At 42.1% G+C, this 18,531-nt stretch overlaps 1 protein-coding gene across 1 annotated transcript; it reads left to right on the top strand.

The window, feature by feature from the left end:
• Window positions 1-766: 766 nt before the first annotated feature.
• SPACA1 (sperm acrosome associated 1) lies at window positions 767-17,915 on the top strand. Its single transcript, XM_074579371.1, has 8 exons — window positions 767-1,211; window positions 4,591-4,647; window positions 8,613-8,714; window positions 9,094-9,200; window positions 9,701-9,836; window positions 17,182-17,383; window positions 17,661-17,667; window positions 17,781-17,915. Exons 1-8 carry the CDS (start codon window positions 767-769, stop codon window positions 17,913-17,915), a joined length of 1,191 nt encoding a protein of 396 aa, XP_074435472.1.
• The last annotated feature ends 616 nt before the right edge of the window (window positions 17,916-18,531 follow it).

Raw genomic sequence — 18,531 nt, 5'->3', positions numbered from 1 at the left:
TCCAGCTCTGGACTCAATGAGCAACTCCCTGTTGGCTGCATTTCTTTATTCTGGGGAAATGCAATTGCTGATGGAAGTCGTGCTCGCTGAAGAGGAAGTTCTCGCCCAGATAGCTCGGGACATCTGCAGAGGCTTTCTGAACATCAAAGCGGTGACTACAACATGTAAAATGCAGGAGCATCACTTGCAGACGCTGGTTTTGGGTGGCAGGGATGCTCATTGCAAGCAGGCTCTTAACATTCTCTACCTGCTGGCCCGGCGTCCCACTCGCAACCATCACTGTTGTCTAACGTGCACAATTTCCAGTTTTCTGCTCTGAACGTGGGTGTGTTTCTTCAGTTTGCACCCCCTTTGCGCAGGGCTCTGCCAGATGGAAGGGGCAGTCTGTAGAAAACCTACGATAATGTTTTAAGAAAAAGGAGCCGGCCACAAAGATTTGAATCTAAATCTGCCCTTTCTGGACTTTGGAGAAGCAAAAGCTGCCATTGCACATGCGGATGTTAAAATTCAGGCCCACCTTTAGCGGGCAGCCACGAAGTTTAGCCCCCATTTTGTTAGGAAGGGAAGGCGCTGAGCACAGTATTCCCGGCACAAACTGCTCTCTCTCCGGTTGCCTGCTTCAACCTACCGCCCGGCTGCCTCCCGCAGAAAGGAGCCCGGAGGCGGGACCCCCGCCGGGGCCGGGCCGGGAGCTCTGCCGGGCCCGTTGTGACGCTCCCGGGGGAATGTGTTGCCGGGCGGCGAGGCGGGCTCGGAGCGCGGCGGCATGGCGGGGGGCCTGCGCCTGCTCCTGCCTCTGCTCCTGGCCTCGCTGGCGGCGGGCGCCGCGATCGGCGGCAGCGCGGAGGCCCCGAGCGGGCGCGCCGAGCCGGGTGAGGGCGGCCCCCGGGCGGTGGGGGCGCCTTGGGCGGGCGGGGGGCGCCGGGCGACCCCGGCCCTTCCCCGGCAGGTCCGCGGACAACCGCCTTCCCTCAGGCCGGCAGCCTGCTCGTCTCCCCTTAGCGGCTTCTCCCGCAAATCCGGTGATTCCCGCTGCCGCCGCGGGGAGCTGCCCCCGTCGGGAGCTGCCCCCGTCCCCGCCTCTCCGGGGGTGCGGGGAGGCCTCGTGCGGCAAAGGCGACGCTTGCGGGGTCGCCCGGCGTCGTGCTCTCCGAGCAAGGCCTCATCACCGCCGGAGGGTCACGGTCGCTCACCGGTGTCCCACACCGGCGGTGGGACGGCGTCGGGAGGGTATCCAGCGCTGTATCCATTAACCCATGCAGCGTCACGGGGAGGGTGGGCCAGGGAAAGCTCCAGGGCTGCTGGCCACCCTTGTAGCCCAACGTGGGGGCTAGGGAGGGCCTGAGACGTGCTAACCCCGTCCTGGCTGTCCTCTAGCAAATGAACTGTAGAGATTCCCAGCCTGATGTGTTGTCAAGTGCAAAGCCCATGGAAAGATTCCCGTCCCCATCTTGTCCCAACACATCACCCTTAGCTGCCCCCTGCGGTGTCACCCTGCGGATAGAGGGGTGATGCCCCCCGTCCCCTCCGCCCTGTGAGCGGAAGGACCCCCCGCCCCCCCAAGTGCCAAAGCCACAATACTTGGCAAGGGTGAGATTCCCAACTCAGGAGTTGGCGAGTTCCCCAAGGGATCACCGCCATGAGCCCTCGTGTGCTCTCTGCTGGGACTTTTTAGCGGGACTTCTGTGGGCTTTTTTAAGTGTTTATTGAAATATTCTGCATGTCTGCTGTGACGTGGCTTGTAGTTAAAACGGTGCATAATGGCAAAGATTTCTGTCCTACATAGGTTTTACAAGGCTTCCAAATGTAGAGAGGAATACAGCCTGCCTTTGCTGTGCTGGTACTAATTGCAGCCCCCTGACAGGAATGTAAATGCAGTTCCTTAGCACATTCTTATCTCAGCATGTGTGGGATTTACATATATAACTCCTATTAATGCTAATGGCAGCGATATACATAATACTTTTTGCATAGGGCTGACACTATATTTTTATCTGAACCTGACGCGACTGGAACCAGCCATCTTATATAAGTAGAAAGATCTGTACTTTCTTACCGGAAGCTTTCTTAACATTTTGGTTCATTTAAAATGTATGGAGGAAATGCAAGTAAAGGAAGGAATGCAAAACTTTGTGGTGTGACATTGGCGTGGCAGGTTCATAACATTCATATAAAAAGTGTTATGTTATCTGGAGGATTATCGATGAATCTGATCCTGTTTCCCTTAAAGTTTCTTTTTGTTGCTTTTTTAAAAAAAATCATTGTCAGACATCAGGATTGGTGATTCCTGATGAATTTGTTAATTTAGAACCAGTCAACTTTTTCAGTTTAGATGTGTTTAAAGACTTACTATTTGGAACATTGCTGCTTAGAAAATACAGTATCTTTTTTATTTAGAGCTATAGTCAAACCCAGCACAAACCATGACATCCATTCATCATTATGAATCTCTGACAAAAGAGTCCTGTTGTGCATTGTGGTGCTCCTGAAGCCAGAAGAACCCTGAAAGGATATCATGCTTGGTATCTTCACCTATAATTAGAAGTTTGCTTTCACTGGTTAAGAAAGTCCCTCAACCTTCTATTAGTAATGTCTGAAGTTTTGTGTCTCTTCTTGTTTCTAAAGCTTTTTCTTTTTTTTTTTTTTTTTTTTTAATTTGTGTCTGGATGGGAAATGGCAGCTTCTTTCAGATTTACTGACACCCTGCTGTGGTTACACTCAGCTTGTTACCTCAGAATTGAATTACAGTAATCCTTACTTTCAGGGTAGAGGTTTGGAGCTTACTGTGAGCTGATAGAAATTGTCAGAAATCTATTGAGTTGAGAATTTACATCATCTGAAGCTGTCCTGGCCCTCCCTCCCATTCATTTTTGCGTGTTTACATTTATACTGCGCAAGCAAAAAAATGCAACTCACGTTGTACCAAGTTGAAGACAGGTATTTGTAAACAGGACTGTATTTAGACTGGAGACAGGTTCCTTAAGTTCTCCTCCTCCTCTCTGTTGTGCTGTGGTGGTTGTCGTTAGACAAGACTGTTGAATGACTGCCCCATTAATTTAAAAGAAGCTAAGGAAAGCACGATAGGGTGTCCATGGTGGGGACCATCTTCTAAAGAAGTTATCTTTTAAGGCTCATTAGAGATAGAGTTTGAGGATACACTAGCCATTTTAAAGGTTGTCTCTGTTTTCATAGGATTTTAGTCTTATCATTTTTTTCCTTATGTTTTGACTAAGGTTGGATTTTTTATCATTCAGCTGGATAGTTAAGTTATTGTTTAAGGATTGTTGTGCACACGCAAGAAGACTGTTCTGACGAGCACAGCTTATATGCTGAAGTAAATGTCAAATCCATAGAGACAGCTAGAGATAACAGAAGAATAAGATTTTGATGGCTCATTTATAATGTTGGGGAAAAGAGTTCAGTATCAGTGTATCATTGTGGAGAATGCACCGTGCTGCTGCAGTGTAAATCCTTTACAACGGAGGAATAAAGGTTTTATATTTGTATATCACTGACTGCAAGAGAAATGGATCTGTTCCTTTCAACCTGAGAAATTTAAAGTTTTGGATAGTGTGCGAAAAATGTAAATGTTACTCAGAGATTTAGTAGCAAGAAGTGATATATAAACTAGCATTGCTGCACAGAAGTAACATTTTGTAAACATAAATCTTGAATATAAAAAACTGAGAGACAGTGAAAGCAAACTTTACATTGGTAAGTATTCGTTATCAGAAAAAAATAATCTGAGTAGGCGGGACTGGCAGTGTAGACTTGTAAAAACAGTCATAGTGACTTTCTCTTTGCATTTGGAAGAACTGAAGAGACCTATTGCTTATTTAATGAATAATCTCCAAAGGAGCTTCACTAAGTTAGTTCCTCTGTGGAACAGTTACTGTATCTCAGTATCCTTATAAACAAGCCTTCAAATTGCATGCTATTAGGAATAAAATATATAATCCAGATTTGAATCCCAGATGGAGATGGGAACCTTTTGCTTTTGTACATTCTGTGAAACCCATTCTGTAACCTCAAAGTACCATTAAAAAATGGAAGGAACCCAATCACAGTGATTAAAACCCTAGTACCTAATTAAAATACTGTACCTGGTTGACTCATCTTTGTGCTGGCTGTCTAAACTTGACCTTGAAGTGTGATGGGGAAAAAAATCATGTGGGAAGGCGTACGTTAGCCAGAAAGAACAAGGAAATGAGTGAACTGAATATTGTTTAATGAAAATTTTTAACTCTTTTCAGGGAAGAGCTATAATTTGCATAGAACCTAGACACTGCACTTCCCAGAGCATTCAGTAGGCTAATTTAACATCATAGGCTGGCTTATAAGAAAAGTACGTTTTTTCCTTTTAAAGAATCATCTTAAGGTTTAAACATGAATGCTTTTCACACTGGATTTTATGATAATTTTTTCATAAATGTCTTGTTTTTCTGGTCTAGTTAGTGAAAGCAAAAATATTGGCAAATTCCATATTTCAGTTAAAAAGTAGTAAAGATTTCAAGGCGTGAGTTTCCGGTTAATCGGGCATTCCCACCCTTGTCATTGTATTAGAGATGTAACTTTAGACTTTGTGTTCAGGTCCGAGTGCCAGTGTGTCCCCACAAATAGAATTTGGAGAATGCACAGTTACATGTGGTAAGTAGCAAAGCAGATGAATAAAACATATTGTCATTTGTTTTTGGAAAAAAAAAAAAAAGGAAAAAGTGCTAACTGTAGCAATTTAGCAGTTGTAATTTGCTTGCCCTCATTCACCTCTCATTGATTTCAATTGCCAATAACTATAATTAGCAAAAACAATCAGGCTGATTGTCATTAGGAGTTTAGGTCAGATCTGTTGTTTTATTAATTTCACAGCCTGCAAGCTCCTATTTTAAACCAGTTCCCTACGTTTATTGGCACACGAGCTGCCTTCCACAAAGTAACAATTTTCGCTATTTGTGAACATCTGTGAGATGTTCAGAAGATGAAAGATCTTCTGATGCTTCTCACAGATGTCTTCCCACATACAATATTGCCAAAAAATTGCTTGCCTGCAGTAGCCTGCTCTGTATTCCACATTTATACAATTTATAAATTGTGCAGTGGAGAGGAGAGGTATCGTTCTGGAGTAAGAAGGGAGAGAGGAAAAATGAGATGAGCCTTAAGAAGACACCTCTGCGTTTAGGGTGGTGATAGAAACTGCTGTGAGGTGGTAGTTATATTGCTAAGGAAGCAGTCTTGAATCAGAAATGCTATTAATTTTTTTCTGAACAAATTCAGCTTCTCATAAGACCACAGAAAAAGACATGAGTTTTTGCCCCCATTGGTTTCATGTTTTCTAGAGTATGCCTTTTCATTTTTTCCAGTCACTTTTTCATATTTCCAGTGATAGAACTTCCTTGATTCCCCCCTATTTCCAATCCTAGGACGTTATGGTTTTAGGAGATTTTTTTTTTGCTTCTACATACTTTAGTATTTCTCTTTCTTAACTTCATAATTTCAAATCTGCTTATATGTTGTGTATATCAATGCCGTATATGTATCCCAATACTCTAATAACCTGACTTGCTCTGATGCACACATCTTTTGGATACTAAGAAGCTGCTCCTGAAGTCCCATCCCTCTATCCGATGTCTCAAATGTTCCTTATTTTCAGGGAATTTCACTAAATTTTGTTTCAGTTTTACTTTTGGTCCCTCAGAGTTAATGTGGTGGTGGGTTAACCTTGGCTGACCGCCAGGTGCCCGCCAAGCCACTCTATCCCTCCCCTCCTCAGTGGGATGGGGGTTAAAAAATAAGATGCAAAACTTGTGGGTTGAGATAAAGGCAGTTTAATGAGGAAAAGCAAAGGCTGTGTGCAAAAGCAGAGGAAACAAGAAAAAAAAAAGAAAAATTCTCTACTTCCCATCAGCAGGTGATGTTCAGCCACTTCCTGGGAAGTAGGGCACCAGTATGCATAGTGGTTGCTTTGGAAGATAAATGCCTTAATAACAAATACCCTTTTGCTCCTCCTCCTTCCTCTTAGCTTTTATGGCTGAGGATGACATCATATGGTATGGAATATCCCTTTGGTCAATTTGGGCCAGCTGTCCCGGCTGTGTCCCCTTCCAGCCTCTTGCCCATCTCTAGCCTAGTGGCCTTTGGGGGGTTTGGGGTGTGAAGAGACAGCCTTGATGCTGTGGGAGCAGTGCTCAGCAGTAACCAAGACATCGGTGTGTTACCAGCACCATTCCAGCTACAAACACAAAGCACTGAGGGCTGCCATGGGGAAAGTTAGTACTGAAAATTATGTAGTCTTACGGAAGAATCAGGGAAGACAAGCTCAAACAAAAAAGAAAAAGGCATCATCTCATATCTGGCATCATCTCGTATCTGGAGTTCAGATCATGTTTGTAGCCTTCATTCTAGCCTAGGCTGTTCAATGTTTGTCTTTTGAAAGGCTGAAAAGTTGCTTCTTGGTTCTTCCAGTAAAGCTGTAAGCTCTTTGCCTTCTTCATATTCCTTCTTATTCCCTAGATTAGTCTGTCTAGCCCTTTATACTCCTCGCTTTCTGAACTGACTCCATTTTCTGTATTTTTTCCCAGTAATGCTGTGGCTTAGATCCATTGCTCCTCTACTCATAGGCCAAGCTTACAGAAGCATTAAAGCATAATTAAAGCATATGTTAATGATGTCTTGTCATACCTGCCTCAAATTTACCGTGGTCTCTTTGTGGTCTAGTTGTTTTGGCCACTCTTACTTCTAAATTTCTCTCATAACTCAGAGAAATAACTTCTCTGTTTTTTTATTGTTAAGTATTCGATTCTTTGTGGACCATCCCTCTTCACCCCCCTCCCTCCACCAGTCTGTTAATTTACATTTCTCTAGGGTGAATTTCATTTGGCTAATTTATTTTTACTGCACTGTGGCCAGTTTTCTGTTAGGTTAACTTGTATGACTTGTTGAAGTTAAGACTTCATTTGTTAGAGCATCTCAGTAGATAATTTTCATCAGCGTTGGCAGCTACTAAGAAGAGGTGGGGAAAGGAAACATGGGAATGAAAGAAAAAAACTGTCCAAAAGGAAGAGGCAGAGCAGTACCAAAAGAATTTGTAGATCTATTTAAAAGAGCTTCTTTCCATCCACCCTTTGAGTGTGATATGCTTCCCAAATCTTAATATTCACATAGATAAGACATGCTGAGATTTTTCCTGATGAATGTGACTAGAGCTAGCCCAGCATCCAGATTTTATCAAGCCAGCCTTTTGGCTTTTCATAGGTTTCCTGTCTTTTTTTGTGAGCTAAAAAAACCTACATGGCACTGAAGAAAGAGGAATGCCTTTAATAAAAATGTCGGTTCACTGCCATTTACACCTCTGTCTCTGCATCTACGAGATAAGACATTCTCTGGAGTGGAGAACGATCCTCGTTTTGTGTCATTTTCAGTAAGTGGTGTTGTCTCCCTCTGTCACTTGAAGTACTGTTTCACGAGTTACATGACATCTCTGAAACACTCTGAAATCCATTGGTTTATATAATACACATTTAAGGAAGGCAGATGCATCATAAATGCAATATTCAAACCAATTTCCTATTTCTTATGGAAGAGGGGGGTGGGGGGGTAACTCTCCTCTTTCCTTGCCTATTAGTAAACAAAATACTTCTGGAAAAACGGCAAAACCTTCAGTGTTTACTGGGCCTAAACATTATTCCTGCCTCCCCCACAAGCTATGTCATTCCAATGAACTGTGTACACACTGTTTGGCAAAAACAATTATAGCACTTGTTTTGAATCTGTTCATAATTGTTAAAACGAGGATGTTCCCATTGAAATCCTGATAGTGAGAGTGAACTTTTTTTTTTTTTTTTTTTTTTGCTTCCTTGAACATTATCTAGGAATTTTCATTAACTTTATACATCTGTGATAGGCTGTCTCCTGTTCTTTGTCTTGGGTAGGAGTTGCAGGTGGAGTCCTAGTGGTCAGCACTTAATTTCACCTGTTTCTCATGAGAAGCCCTGTGTTACTGACCACCAGCCTCTGTCCTTGAGAGGCTTCATTTTGGGGGCTGTTAGTGGCGTTCTTGTACCACTTGTTGGTCGCTGTTAGGTAACTTGAGAGTCCTCAATCCCAGCGCCAGGAGGTTTTTAGTGCCTTCAGTTTCTGTTGACCTCGGTGGGAGTCGAAGACACTCAGACAGTCAGAAGACTGGAGGCAGACTGAGTTGGCAATCTGTACAAGATCCTCTGTGCCATCTGATTTGAGCATTTTTAAAGGCCAGGAGCCTAAATGCTTTTGTTATTTAAAGTGAATTAACTGTTTTGCAAAACATATACTAGTTTCATTTCAAATTCTTTTTCTGTAAGACACTTTTGAATTCATTTTGAATTCTTTTTTCTGACACATGATGATTCTAAGAATCTGGCTTCCTGCGGTGCAGAGTCTGACAGAAGTAGATGTTGTCTTGAAATCTTAGATACCAACATGGGATAGCTTTAGCAGGCACTCTGAGAAGATCTGTTTTGCCTGGTATTTGGTAGATGCATCATATTAACATCCAGGATAGGGAAAGAGAAAGGAAAAACAGAGTATGAAGCAGATGAAGAAATGCAGAGTGAAAGATTTTTTTTTTCCCCCTCCCAAAGGGATTGGCATTCGAGAAGTTCTGTTAACCAGTGGATGCCCTGGGACTGAAACAAAATGTATTGTTGGTGTGGAGGAATGCCGGACGTCAGCAGACTGTGGATGTAAGTGGAACGCTGTGATACAGTAATCTACAGCAAATAAGTTGATTCAAAGGAAATATCCTTGTTGTCTCTGAGTGTGGTAGAAGTGGAATAAAGTGATTGCATTCCACCCTCCAAACACTGTGTTAAGCAATCCATTAATGTTTCAGATCTCATTTCGATACTGATGTGTGCTTGATTTCAAGTCCCTGTAAAATACCATTTTTCTGCTATGTGCTTGGTTCCAGACATTAGACCAAGCAGAAAGTATTTGAAGTAATTTTAAGGGAAAGGATAATTTCCAAATAACGTTCTGTGTTTGAAGAATTATGAACTGTGCGATCTATACAGAGATGTTTCATATAGTTGATGATGTACCTATTAAAAATTCATCCTATAGGGGGAATACCAATTTCTGATGGCCTTGCCTGCGTGAAGATTGCTTGTATTTTTATGCCTCCTGAATATCGATTTAAATATGTTTGGAAGATGTTAATTCCAAACAAGGTGAGTAATTGAACCCCACTTTCTGCAGAAAAATTGCATACTGCATGTGTTTACCACATGCTTCATCTGAATTGCGCAGGCTTCTGGGCCGATTATTTCCTTTGCTGTCATAATGCAAACAAGCCCTGATTTCTCACTGGTGAGTTGGTAATACAAGGACCCACATGGCTTTGCTTCTTTATGCAGCTTCGATTTCCTGTTTATGTCAGGGGAACAATCATTTTAGGGAGTAATGTTTACTGTTATTTCAGAAGAATTGGGCATAGTGGCTGGTGAGTGAATACACATCAGCAAATCACAACCACATTGCCCTTCCAGTTGTTGAAGTAGGAGGTGCTGAAGAGGTGGGAGAAATTTTCCCAGGGGCCAAGTGGTCCTGACAGGTTCAAAGCTGTTGGAACAGAATAAGCACTTTCCTGTGGGTCTGACACAATGAAACTCATCTTTGCAGATCTATTTGAAAAAATACAAACTTTTTTTTTTCTTTTATATGTGGCTAGACAGCGCATATTCTTCCCAGCGATTCATCTATTATGAAAGTTTGCAGAGATACCCATTCGGGTACTTTCCAGTGTGAAACGCAAGAAAAAGGAACTACAGTTGCATCTATAAAATACACAGTCTACGCAAAAACTGGTAAGCTCGTAGGGATGCTTACAGTCTTCTAGTGATATGGCCTTGTGTTTTTATGTAGTACTCCATCTTCGTAAGATTGCATGTCACCAGTAGTATATAGGCAGGAGCTTGTGTGCTGTGGTAATGACTGTCATGAAATGCAGGCCAGTAAAAAAGACATGTAAAAAGAAATGACAGAATGGGAATAAAGAGGTTCCTTCTGTCAGGAATGAGTATTTTCTTTATCCTTCATAAAAATTCAAACTAAAATAAGGAGGTTTCCCTGTTACCTGCTTATTTTTTTAATGCACCCAGATTGGTTATCATAGACTTCTTTCTGTCTCACTTGCCACGTAGCACCAGCAGCACGGGTTCTGCAGTTAAATCTCCTTTCCACTTCAATACTGAAACAGGAAAACAACCTTTTGGAGTTTTTCCTTTACTGGCCATCTGCAATCTGCTTATACACAATGGATTTAGGAAAGTTTAACATTAAAAAAAATACATCGTAAGCCAGTTCCCCAGTACTATCTTTCTTACCTCCTCTGCTAATGGGACTTTTGCTGACTTCATCAGGAAAGGCAGTAGTGTGCTAATTTTCTCAAACCATGAGAATAGCCGTGCAGAAACTCCGTCTTTTCTAATCACAGAAAGGGCGAAAGTGCCTTGCTTCTAGAAATTTAAGGTCTTTAATGAGGTAATGTAGATTCAGGTCATATTCAAAATTACGTCAGACTAGAAATGAAGAAATCCTTGGAGATACCCCTCTCCATGTTTCTCCCTTCCATGCTGTTTACCTAAGTAAAACAGTCTAGCCTGGGAATCCTGCTTTTTTCCCTCTCTCTTCAGTAAGATAGGCTGTTTCCTGTATCTCTGTTGAGGTCCTTTCTGCCATTGTACGGTAACATGGAATTTGTTTATTCATTTTCTAAATCCATCTGGCAGTCACAAAACACCCAAAGCTTTTCCCCCTCCCCCCCCTTCTCCCACTATTCAGTCTCTCCATTCCTTTTTGTACAGAGGAAGCTTCCTTTTTGAGACCTGAATTAGCAGAGCACATAATCTGTTTTAGGCTTAAGCATGCAAATGGTCCCATTGACTTGAGTTCGGTGAGTCATCAATAGGACGAGTCACACACTTGTGTTTAAACTGTGACTGAGTAGTCTTGGTGAAAAGTGCTCAGATGAAACCCGCCCAACAGACATATCCACTGAGAACTTCTTACAAGGATTGAGACTTACTGGTTCAGAAAATATTTATGAAATCTGAAGAAGACAAGCTCTAAGACTTATTGAGTAGCTTAAAAGGAGTGGGTGGTTGTGCTTAGTGCCGGATCAGTGTCCTTTGGCTTTGTACAGAGGTGTTTCTGGGCTTTGCTTCCCCAGGAGTGCCGTTATTTGGACTTTAGAAATTATCAACTGTTAATTAGGTACATAGAAGAAATTATGAGCTTAAGTTTTGGATGAGAACGTACCAACGACTTTCATCATGCAGATCCAGTTTTGCTCTTCTGTCAGAAGTTTAGCCAGATCAGAAGATTGCATTTACTTTTCCAAAAGGATCAGGAGGAAATGAGCAAGATTCTTCTGACGGCAGCAGTGCACATGGCAAGACTCCTTGTGTTTGGATGTAGATTTTCGTAGCTGCTGCCTTGTATTTTGCAGGGCTGCTCCGCTCTCTGAGAGCACATCTTGCTGTGTTGTTCAGACCCTGGAAAGGGGTAACGTTTCTACAACGTTTCTACAATGCTGCCTTTCCCACTTCCTCAGTAAAAGACCTTTTTGAAATGAGGGTTGGGGAATTTGAAAATTAAGCTTATTATCCCTGTCAAGCAAGATGATTTCTCTGCTTGCTCCCGAAAAATCTAAGTCTTTCTGTTGAGCGAACGTCTTTTTCTTTGCCATTTGTCTATCTGGTCTCCAAGCTGAAATGTAAAGAAGGGCAGAATCACACCACCGCTGTCAGAAACTGGACAAAAATCTCCTTTTTCAGGTAGTCAACAGGACTGAAATGGATTTTTTTTCCAGCATCCAAAACTGGCCACGGAGATTTCTGGTCAGGGGGAGTAGGGCAGGTGTGGTGGGCTGGCCGTGGCTTGTTGTCCACCTCACCCCAGCCAGCTGGTTGGAACCAGTTGGAACCATTTGTGTCCGGCTCAGGGCGGCCCCGGCTGCTCCTCACAGGGGCCATGGCCTCTCAGTCCCCCCCTGCTTGGGCACCAGCACCCGGAACAACAGGTCACACTGTCTGCGGGGAGAGCGTCTCCTACAGATCTGGGGAGGTGTGTTGGAACCAACTGAAAGGGTAAATCAGTTTTAGTCAGGAAAAGAGTGGGTCCTCTCTGTTACCTCCTAAATTGTTTTTGTTTTGTTTTGTTTTTTAAATCCAACAGAGGCGATTCTGACTATCTCTCTGCTTCACTCAAGTCAATAAGCTTAAGTTTGTATATTTTGTCTTTCTCATCGCCTAGATCGCTCCTTTCACTATCCCACAGAGACACATTTCTTCATGCCAGAGCTACAGGACAGGGCAGTGCATTTGCTCCATGGCTGGCTTTTCTTCTTGGCGCTTTCCTAGAGAGAAAGCCTTGAAGTCGTCAACAGAGCTAAAAATTATCAATGCAGCCAATAAGGGGCAAATGTCTTGGCTTTGGTCTCATCCTTCCTACCTCCACATGAACAGCCGTGGCCAGATTCAGCAACACCGTCTGCAAACCTGGCCCCACAGCCACCTCTGGAAAATATATATCGTGACACTTTCCGCTTCAGATTTTGAGGCGTGGGAGGAAGGCAAGACACGTTGCAAAAGGGCCGGTAAAACCTCGCAGGAATTTGTGTGTATTTGCCACGTGGCAAAACTTCATATGAGTTAATTTTAAAGCTGTGCATGGAGAGCTTCTGTGTGTCCTTTACCAGTGATCACCGTGCTTCTCAGTGACCTTTTGATGAACAGTGGTAATGACCATTTTGCATAAGTGAGTGGTCTTTAGTAATTTGGTACTTCCTTTTGTTTTCAGAACCGTTCATAGTGATGGGTTCTCTTTATCTTTTAGAGCAAGAGAAACTTAACAGAGAAAAAAAAAGTATTTTATCTTAATCAGAAATCATTGGGATCTCTGCAAGGAGAATCCCATCTTTTAATAACTGACATTTCTGTATGGCCTTCTTACTAAATCGCTACCCTGAGGCACTGAAGGGTGTTGTTTCACACTCCCGCCCGTTGGGTTGTTTGGTGTTTTTGTGAAGACTTTGGAGCTGGAAGGCGGTTTATTCATATTTACTAATAATAGTCCTGTGACGAGGGAGGACTCTGCAAGGGAGGAATGCGAGAGCAGAGAAGGATCCTCATTAGGATGCTATGTGAAGGGTGTCAGCCTACTGAGATCCCAGCTGTGCTCCAAGCTCCATGCTTCTCATGAGCGAGACAGCAAGTTTAGGGTGTGTGTCTAGTGGCACTTCTGTGGAGAAGATGGAGGCAACGGCGTTTTTGTGTCTCAGAGCCCATTCTGGCCCCCACCTCTCTTCAGTTCATTTCCTGCTGATGACTTCAGTGCCAGAGCTTCTTTGAGAGAGAAAAGTTACATCTCTGTAACCGGCTACTGTACAAATGTGTAATCAGGACGTTGTCCTTGCATTTGCACAGAAATAAAATGGGGAATCCCAGTACCCAAGATTAACACCCTGGACCTCCTCTATGTGTATGTAATCCTGCTCTGCCATTAGCATATATCCATCCATTTTTAACACATGGAAAAAAGCTTATAGATAATCTAGAAGGGAAACAGAAAAGCTATGCATCACCATTATACTAACAGGAAAAAAAAAAACCCAGATCAGTCTGGAGAGGCAGAATCTCATTCCCCTCTGCCAAACTGATACATACTTTCTGGATCTGAAAACCAGTGGAAAGAACTCCTGTTGGCTGCTGGACCGTGTAAACAGTTGGTTGAGCGTCTGCTTGTAGATGGAGCACTGCTGTACAGTCAACATCATGGTCTAGGAGGAACTCCAGCTCCATGAAAAAACCCAGGGGAAGAGGAGGATGAAGAGGAACAGTGCTGCTGGCAGAAGTGGTGGGTTTCCTTTGGACAAAAATGGTGCTGCAAAAGCAGGTGTTCCACTTTCCTGATGTGTATGATTTACAGCGTTGTGAATCTCTCTCTTATTGAAGAAATGACTGAATAGAATGCAGAGACAGAATTTGTATTGATGATATTTTCTGGAGGGAAGTGCCAGCAGTGGCAGCAGATGCTTCTGAATGTATTTGGATTTAAGCAAATTAAAGGAGAGAGGGTTCCGTGAAGGCAGAGGACAGTCCAGAGATGCACCACACTGCATAGAAATCAAAGCAGCTTTGTTAAACTGTGGTATACAATGGAGATATAGTTGGTGGGCCACACCACAGCAGAGAATGTGCTCTCTGTTTTAGAGCTACCCTGCTCTGATGCTTGGTGTGAGAGAGGTCTGTGACATATCTTTTTCAGCCCAAATAAGAAAGCAGTAAATTCTAAGGTCCTTGAGCTAGGTCCTGCACAGTGGCTCAGACTAAGTATATTGTTTTTCTGGCAGAGAGAAGATAAAAAAACTATCAGGCTTCTTAGCAGCTGGTAATGGCCATACAGATGACACTTTTGGTTTCCTTTAATCCAGCCTGTTGTCGCCCCATTAGCACAGCGGATAGGATCTGGGGTGGAGGGAGGGTATGGTGCTTGGACCACCTGAGCTGTTGGAAAGACTTCCATGAGCTGTGACCAGCACACTCTGGGGTTTCTGCCACAGGGCTAGCCTCAAATCAGCAAGCAGTGATGGAAGCTGAACATTAAATCTGAGCATTCCTTCTTTTCCTTTCTTCCTACTTTGTTCTGACTTGGACAAATAAATGGATCTTCATAATTTAGATCCAACAGTATCTGCAGCCTAAGTGCAGTATCTCACTCTTGCGTTTCATTTAAGTGCATTCCTTTTTTAGTTAAGATGAATATAAATAATCAACAGGTAAAATGTGAATGCCAAGCTTTTGGTAGGGTTGAAGGCAATCTGCTTGAAACTGTCAGATATGTTATCAATGTCTTTTTTGTTTGTAGAACTCTAGAAAATTTCTAGTAGATTGCACACAATTTTAGGAATTGTTTTACAATGTAATTGTGGAATATATTGATTTTGCTTTTTTTTCATCATTCTTTATAGTGAAGTAGTCCACACACTCACAGCAGGCTGTAGACTTCAAGTTGAAAGTCATTGAACTACACTTTTCGTGTTTCAAAAAATAATTGTTCTTCCTACTTTTACAAAGCTAAGAGGACTTTTAGAAACAGTTGATGTTTCTAAACAGACATCTTTGTAACCCTAACTGAAAGCTGAAGATGTTTTTAAGGCATATTCTGGCTGTGGGGAAATCCTCACTGCCTGATTGGGAGTGTTGCCTGGACTTTAGGAGTGCAATCGGGGGCTTAAAAGTGCACCTGATGTGAATCAGTCTTTGCTCATTGTAAACCAGCTTATTGGGAAGCTGCTCTTCTGTCTGCTTCCTACTTGCATTTTAAACACGTGTTTACTTGGAATGCATCCCCTCTGTATTATCATGTTGTCTCTTGGGCCGTTCTGGTTCTTAACTGTTGGAAGAATTTCTTGGCTAGGAAGAAAACTTGAGTAGATTAGCTGTGGATAACGTGAAACTTTCTTTTCTCTTCAGCAGGCTCCTGTTACAGCCTGTAAACAGAGGTATTTTTGGAGCTCTAAATTCACATGTTGCCAAGGGGAAAATATATTACGTTAATGAAATTGCAAAACTGAAGATAATTTTCATTAACCTCCATGACCCACAACTGCATGTAATTCTAAAAGGACACCGTCCAGTCAGTGAAGTGAATTAGTCTAAAAGCAGGTAGCTCTACATGGTATGAAAACGTCAGCATTCAGACTTACTATGTATTATATTCTCAGCCAGTTCCCCATTCTTACCTGCCCTATAACTTGCAGAAAGTTCAGGAGAACCTGGTAGATGAGCTGTGGTATAAGAATATCAGAATTCTGTGATGCAGAAGAATGAAACTCAAATGATGTGATGGAAGAGTTGCTTCGATACTACAGTGATGACAGTGGCATGAGACCTTATATAGAAGTAGAAATGAAATAGAAATAGAAATGGTTTTCCTGCAGTAATTCTGCTACACAGAATTCCTACCAGTATGAACATGAATTTTGCATACCAGTCAGCAACAAGATAGTAAATTGTAGTTTTAGAAACTATATGATGGAAAATGAAAGAGAAATTAAGGTTGGCTTGTGTAAAATTGCCAAAGCTGGCGCGATCTGGGAAGATGCCGGGTGGTTCATTGATTTGGTTGAATGTAGCTGAACGAATAAGGTCAATTAAATTTCACAACAAAGTGACTGGGTTTGGTTTGCAGATGGGGGAAGCTGGTTGACCATTTTCAGCATTTTCCACTCTTTCTGGGTTGTTTGTTAGAGGCACCTCCTAACTGGTGCGTCTGGTCTTAGAGAAACAGCCTAAGTAATGAAAGGTTTTCTTTAGGTGAATGGTTAAACAGCATTATAAAATGCATTTTTACTTGATATCCTTGCTACATTTTTCACTTCTCAGCTTCATGCAGCTGCTCCTCGCTATGTATCTCTGGGCCATGCAGAACAACTCCTTTCCGTGCTCAGTGGTTATTTGCTTTAAATAAAGGCTTCGTAGACCTAGATAGAGGTAGGGAACAGAAAAGCAGCACTTAAGTCCTTGAATTTTGTCTTTTGTTAGCATACTCTCTTTTGGCTTCATTATTATCATTATTATTCCAGCAATTACCATTGTTAGAATTCTTCTGTAGCATGGTGGTACCTTGGTGCCTCGGCCCTGGGTGACAGAGCACCTGGTACCAGGCACAGAACAAAGAAGTCGGCCTGCCTCGAGTGGCAGACAGCCTGTGGTAATTCTTCTGTCTTTATCATTCATGTATCTTATGTGGGCATGTCTTGAAATCTTACAATAAAGCATTTCTTAAAGCAAAAAATATTGTTATATTAGTCATTCTTATCGTGTACCAAACAGATACTTCTCCCACTTTCGTTTCTGTCTTGTCTTTAGGAATTGCAGTTCTTTGTGTTTCACAGGTGTTAAGTGACATGTGTCCCACTCCACATGCGTATATTTCTTTGCATCTTCCTTGGTTAGATAGGCCTTTGCAAAGAAGGTATAAAATGCTACTATTCTAACTTTTGCTGATATAGTAAAGGCCTGAAGGTTGTGAAAGATGTCAGTAAATAATCAAGCCCTGCTCCTTTTCAGTCCTGCCCATTAGATTAAATGCCTGATTCATTTGACAATTCGAACATAATAATGACCATGTATTTCTTTTCTTCAGAAACACAAACAAAAAAATCAAAGAGAATAGAAACAGAGCAATCAAGGAGAACAACAACAAAGCCAGAGCAATCAAGAACAACGACAAAGCTAGAGCAATCAATGAGATCAACGACCGATGCCATTCTGGTCTTTAGCCTGGTGACTGGAATCATAGTGACTGTTGGTGTGATCATTCCCATGATCTTTATGATTTGTTACTGGTAGGTGGACAGAATACAATGGGATTTATGTTCTATTTGATCAAAATATGGTGTTACTGAGGACAATCACAACCTGGGTGAACTAGGTCTCTTCAGTTTCTCTGTAGTTTAAGATTTGTGTTGCCAGTAGAGAAAACAGGAGCAAGCTTCTGGAGACTGGAAAGAAGTACTTTACAAACCAGTTACAGTGATTGTGGATGGGAAGGGAATGATTCAGAGCAATTCGTGTAAACCTACTTAAAGGTATCTTTTTGTTTAATTCTTTTTTCCGTTTCAGGGGTGCCGTAAAATCTTTTTGGAAATCAAAATTTGTGCAAGACAACCAAAAGAAGGAGCTGGATGACAAAAGATCACTGGAATAAATAGGCCCCCTCAGGGTCCTCATCGGCCTTTCAAGGCATTGGAGTCTCCACCTGCAGCTGCAGTGCTCTCACCATTTGCATTAGCCATGATACAAGAAGTGGCAGAGTCCTCACTCGCAGAGGAAGAAGTACATAAGTCCTTCCAGGACTTGCATAATGAACAGAATTAGAAAAAATAATAATTGCATTACATAGAAATAAGATATAAAGAAGATTAAAATACATTTGAAATACTGGTTTTAAGAAGTATTTTTTATAGTTCATTCACTATCTCGCATTACTGGAGTTTAAGTGAAAAGGGTAAAAATACTTCTGTTTTCAGGTTGACGTCATTCCCCAGATACAGTTTAATAGTGTGAGCACCTCTGAACTGGAGAACCAAAGCCATACTTTTGTGGAGATATTGAAAATGATGTATTTAATTGATTTCTTAATTTCGTGAAGATGTTAATCTAGACTAGATTAAACTAGGCATGTAGTCTAGGCAGAGACCATTTTTTGTAAAGCGCCCCTTTATCTCCTTGATGATCTTCAAGCACAGCACCTACTATGTATTCACTATAATCTACCTCAAACCAGGACACTTCTTGACACGTGGAAGGAGGTGTAATGGTAGGGAAGATCATTAAAACTTGCTTCAGAAGTTTAATTAATGTTTTACCTGCACATTTGCACACATAACCATTTCTGCCATCAAGGACACCAAAATATGTGAACAGAAGAGTAGCCCCATAGGGTCAGACCAAGGATTCATCCACCTCTATAATCAAATCAAGGGACAAAAAA

Source organism: Larus michahellis, chromosome 3, assembly GCF_964199755.1.
Source record: "Larus michahellis chromosome 3, bLarMic1.1, whole genome shotgun sequence".
NCBI lineage: Eukaryota > Metazoa > Chordata > Aves > Charadriiformes > Laridae > Larus > Larus michahellis.
The sequence above is the reverse complement of the archived record's forward strand: the minus strand, read 5'-3'. Positions and strand labels throughout refer to the sequence as shown.

Coding starts and splice junctions, on each gene's coding strand:
- SPACA1 (XM_074579371.1), top strand. CDS start 767: ATGGCGGGGGGCCTGCGCCTGCTCCTGCCTCTGCTCCTGGCCTCGCTG. Junction 1,212..4,590: donor ACCGGTGTCCCACACCGGCG/GTGGGACGGCGT, acceptor CTTTGTGTTCAG/GTCCGAGTGCCAGTGTGTCC. Junction 9,837..17,181: donor CACAGTCTACGCAAAAACTG/GTAAGCTCGTAG, acceptor TCTTTTCTTCAG/AAACACAAACAAAAAAATCA.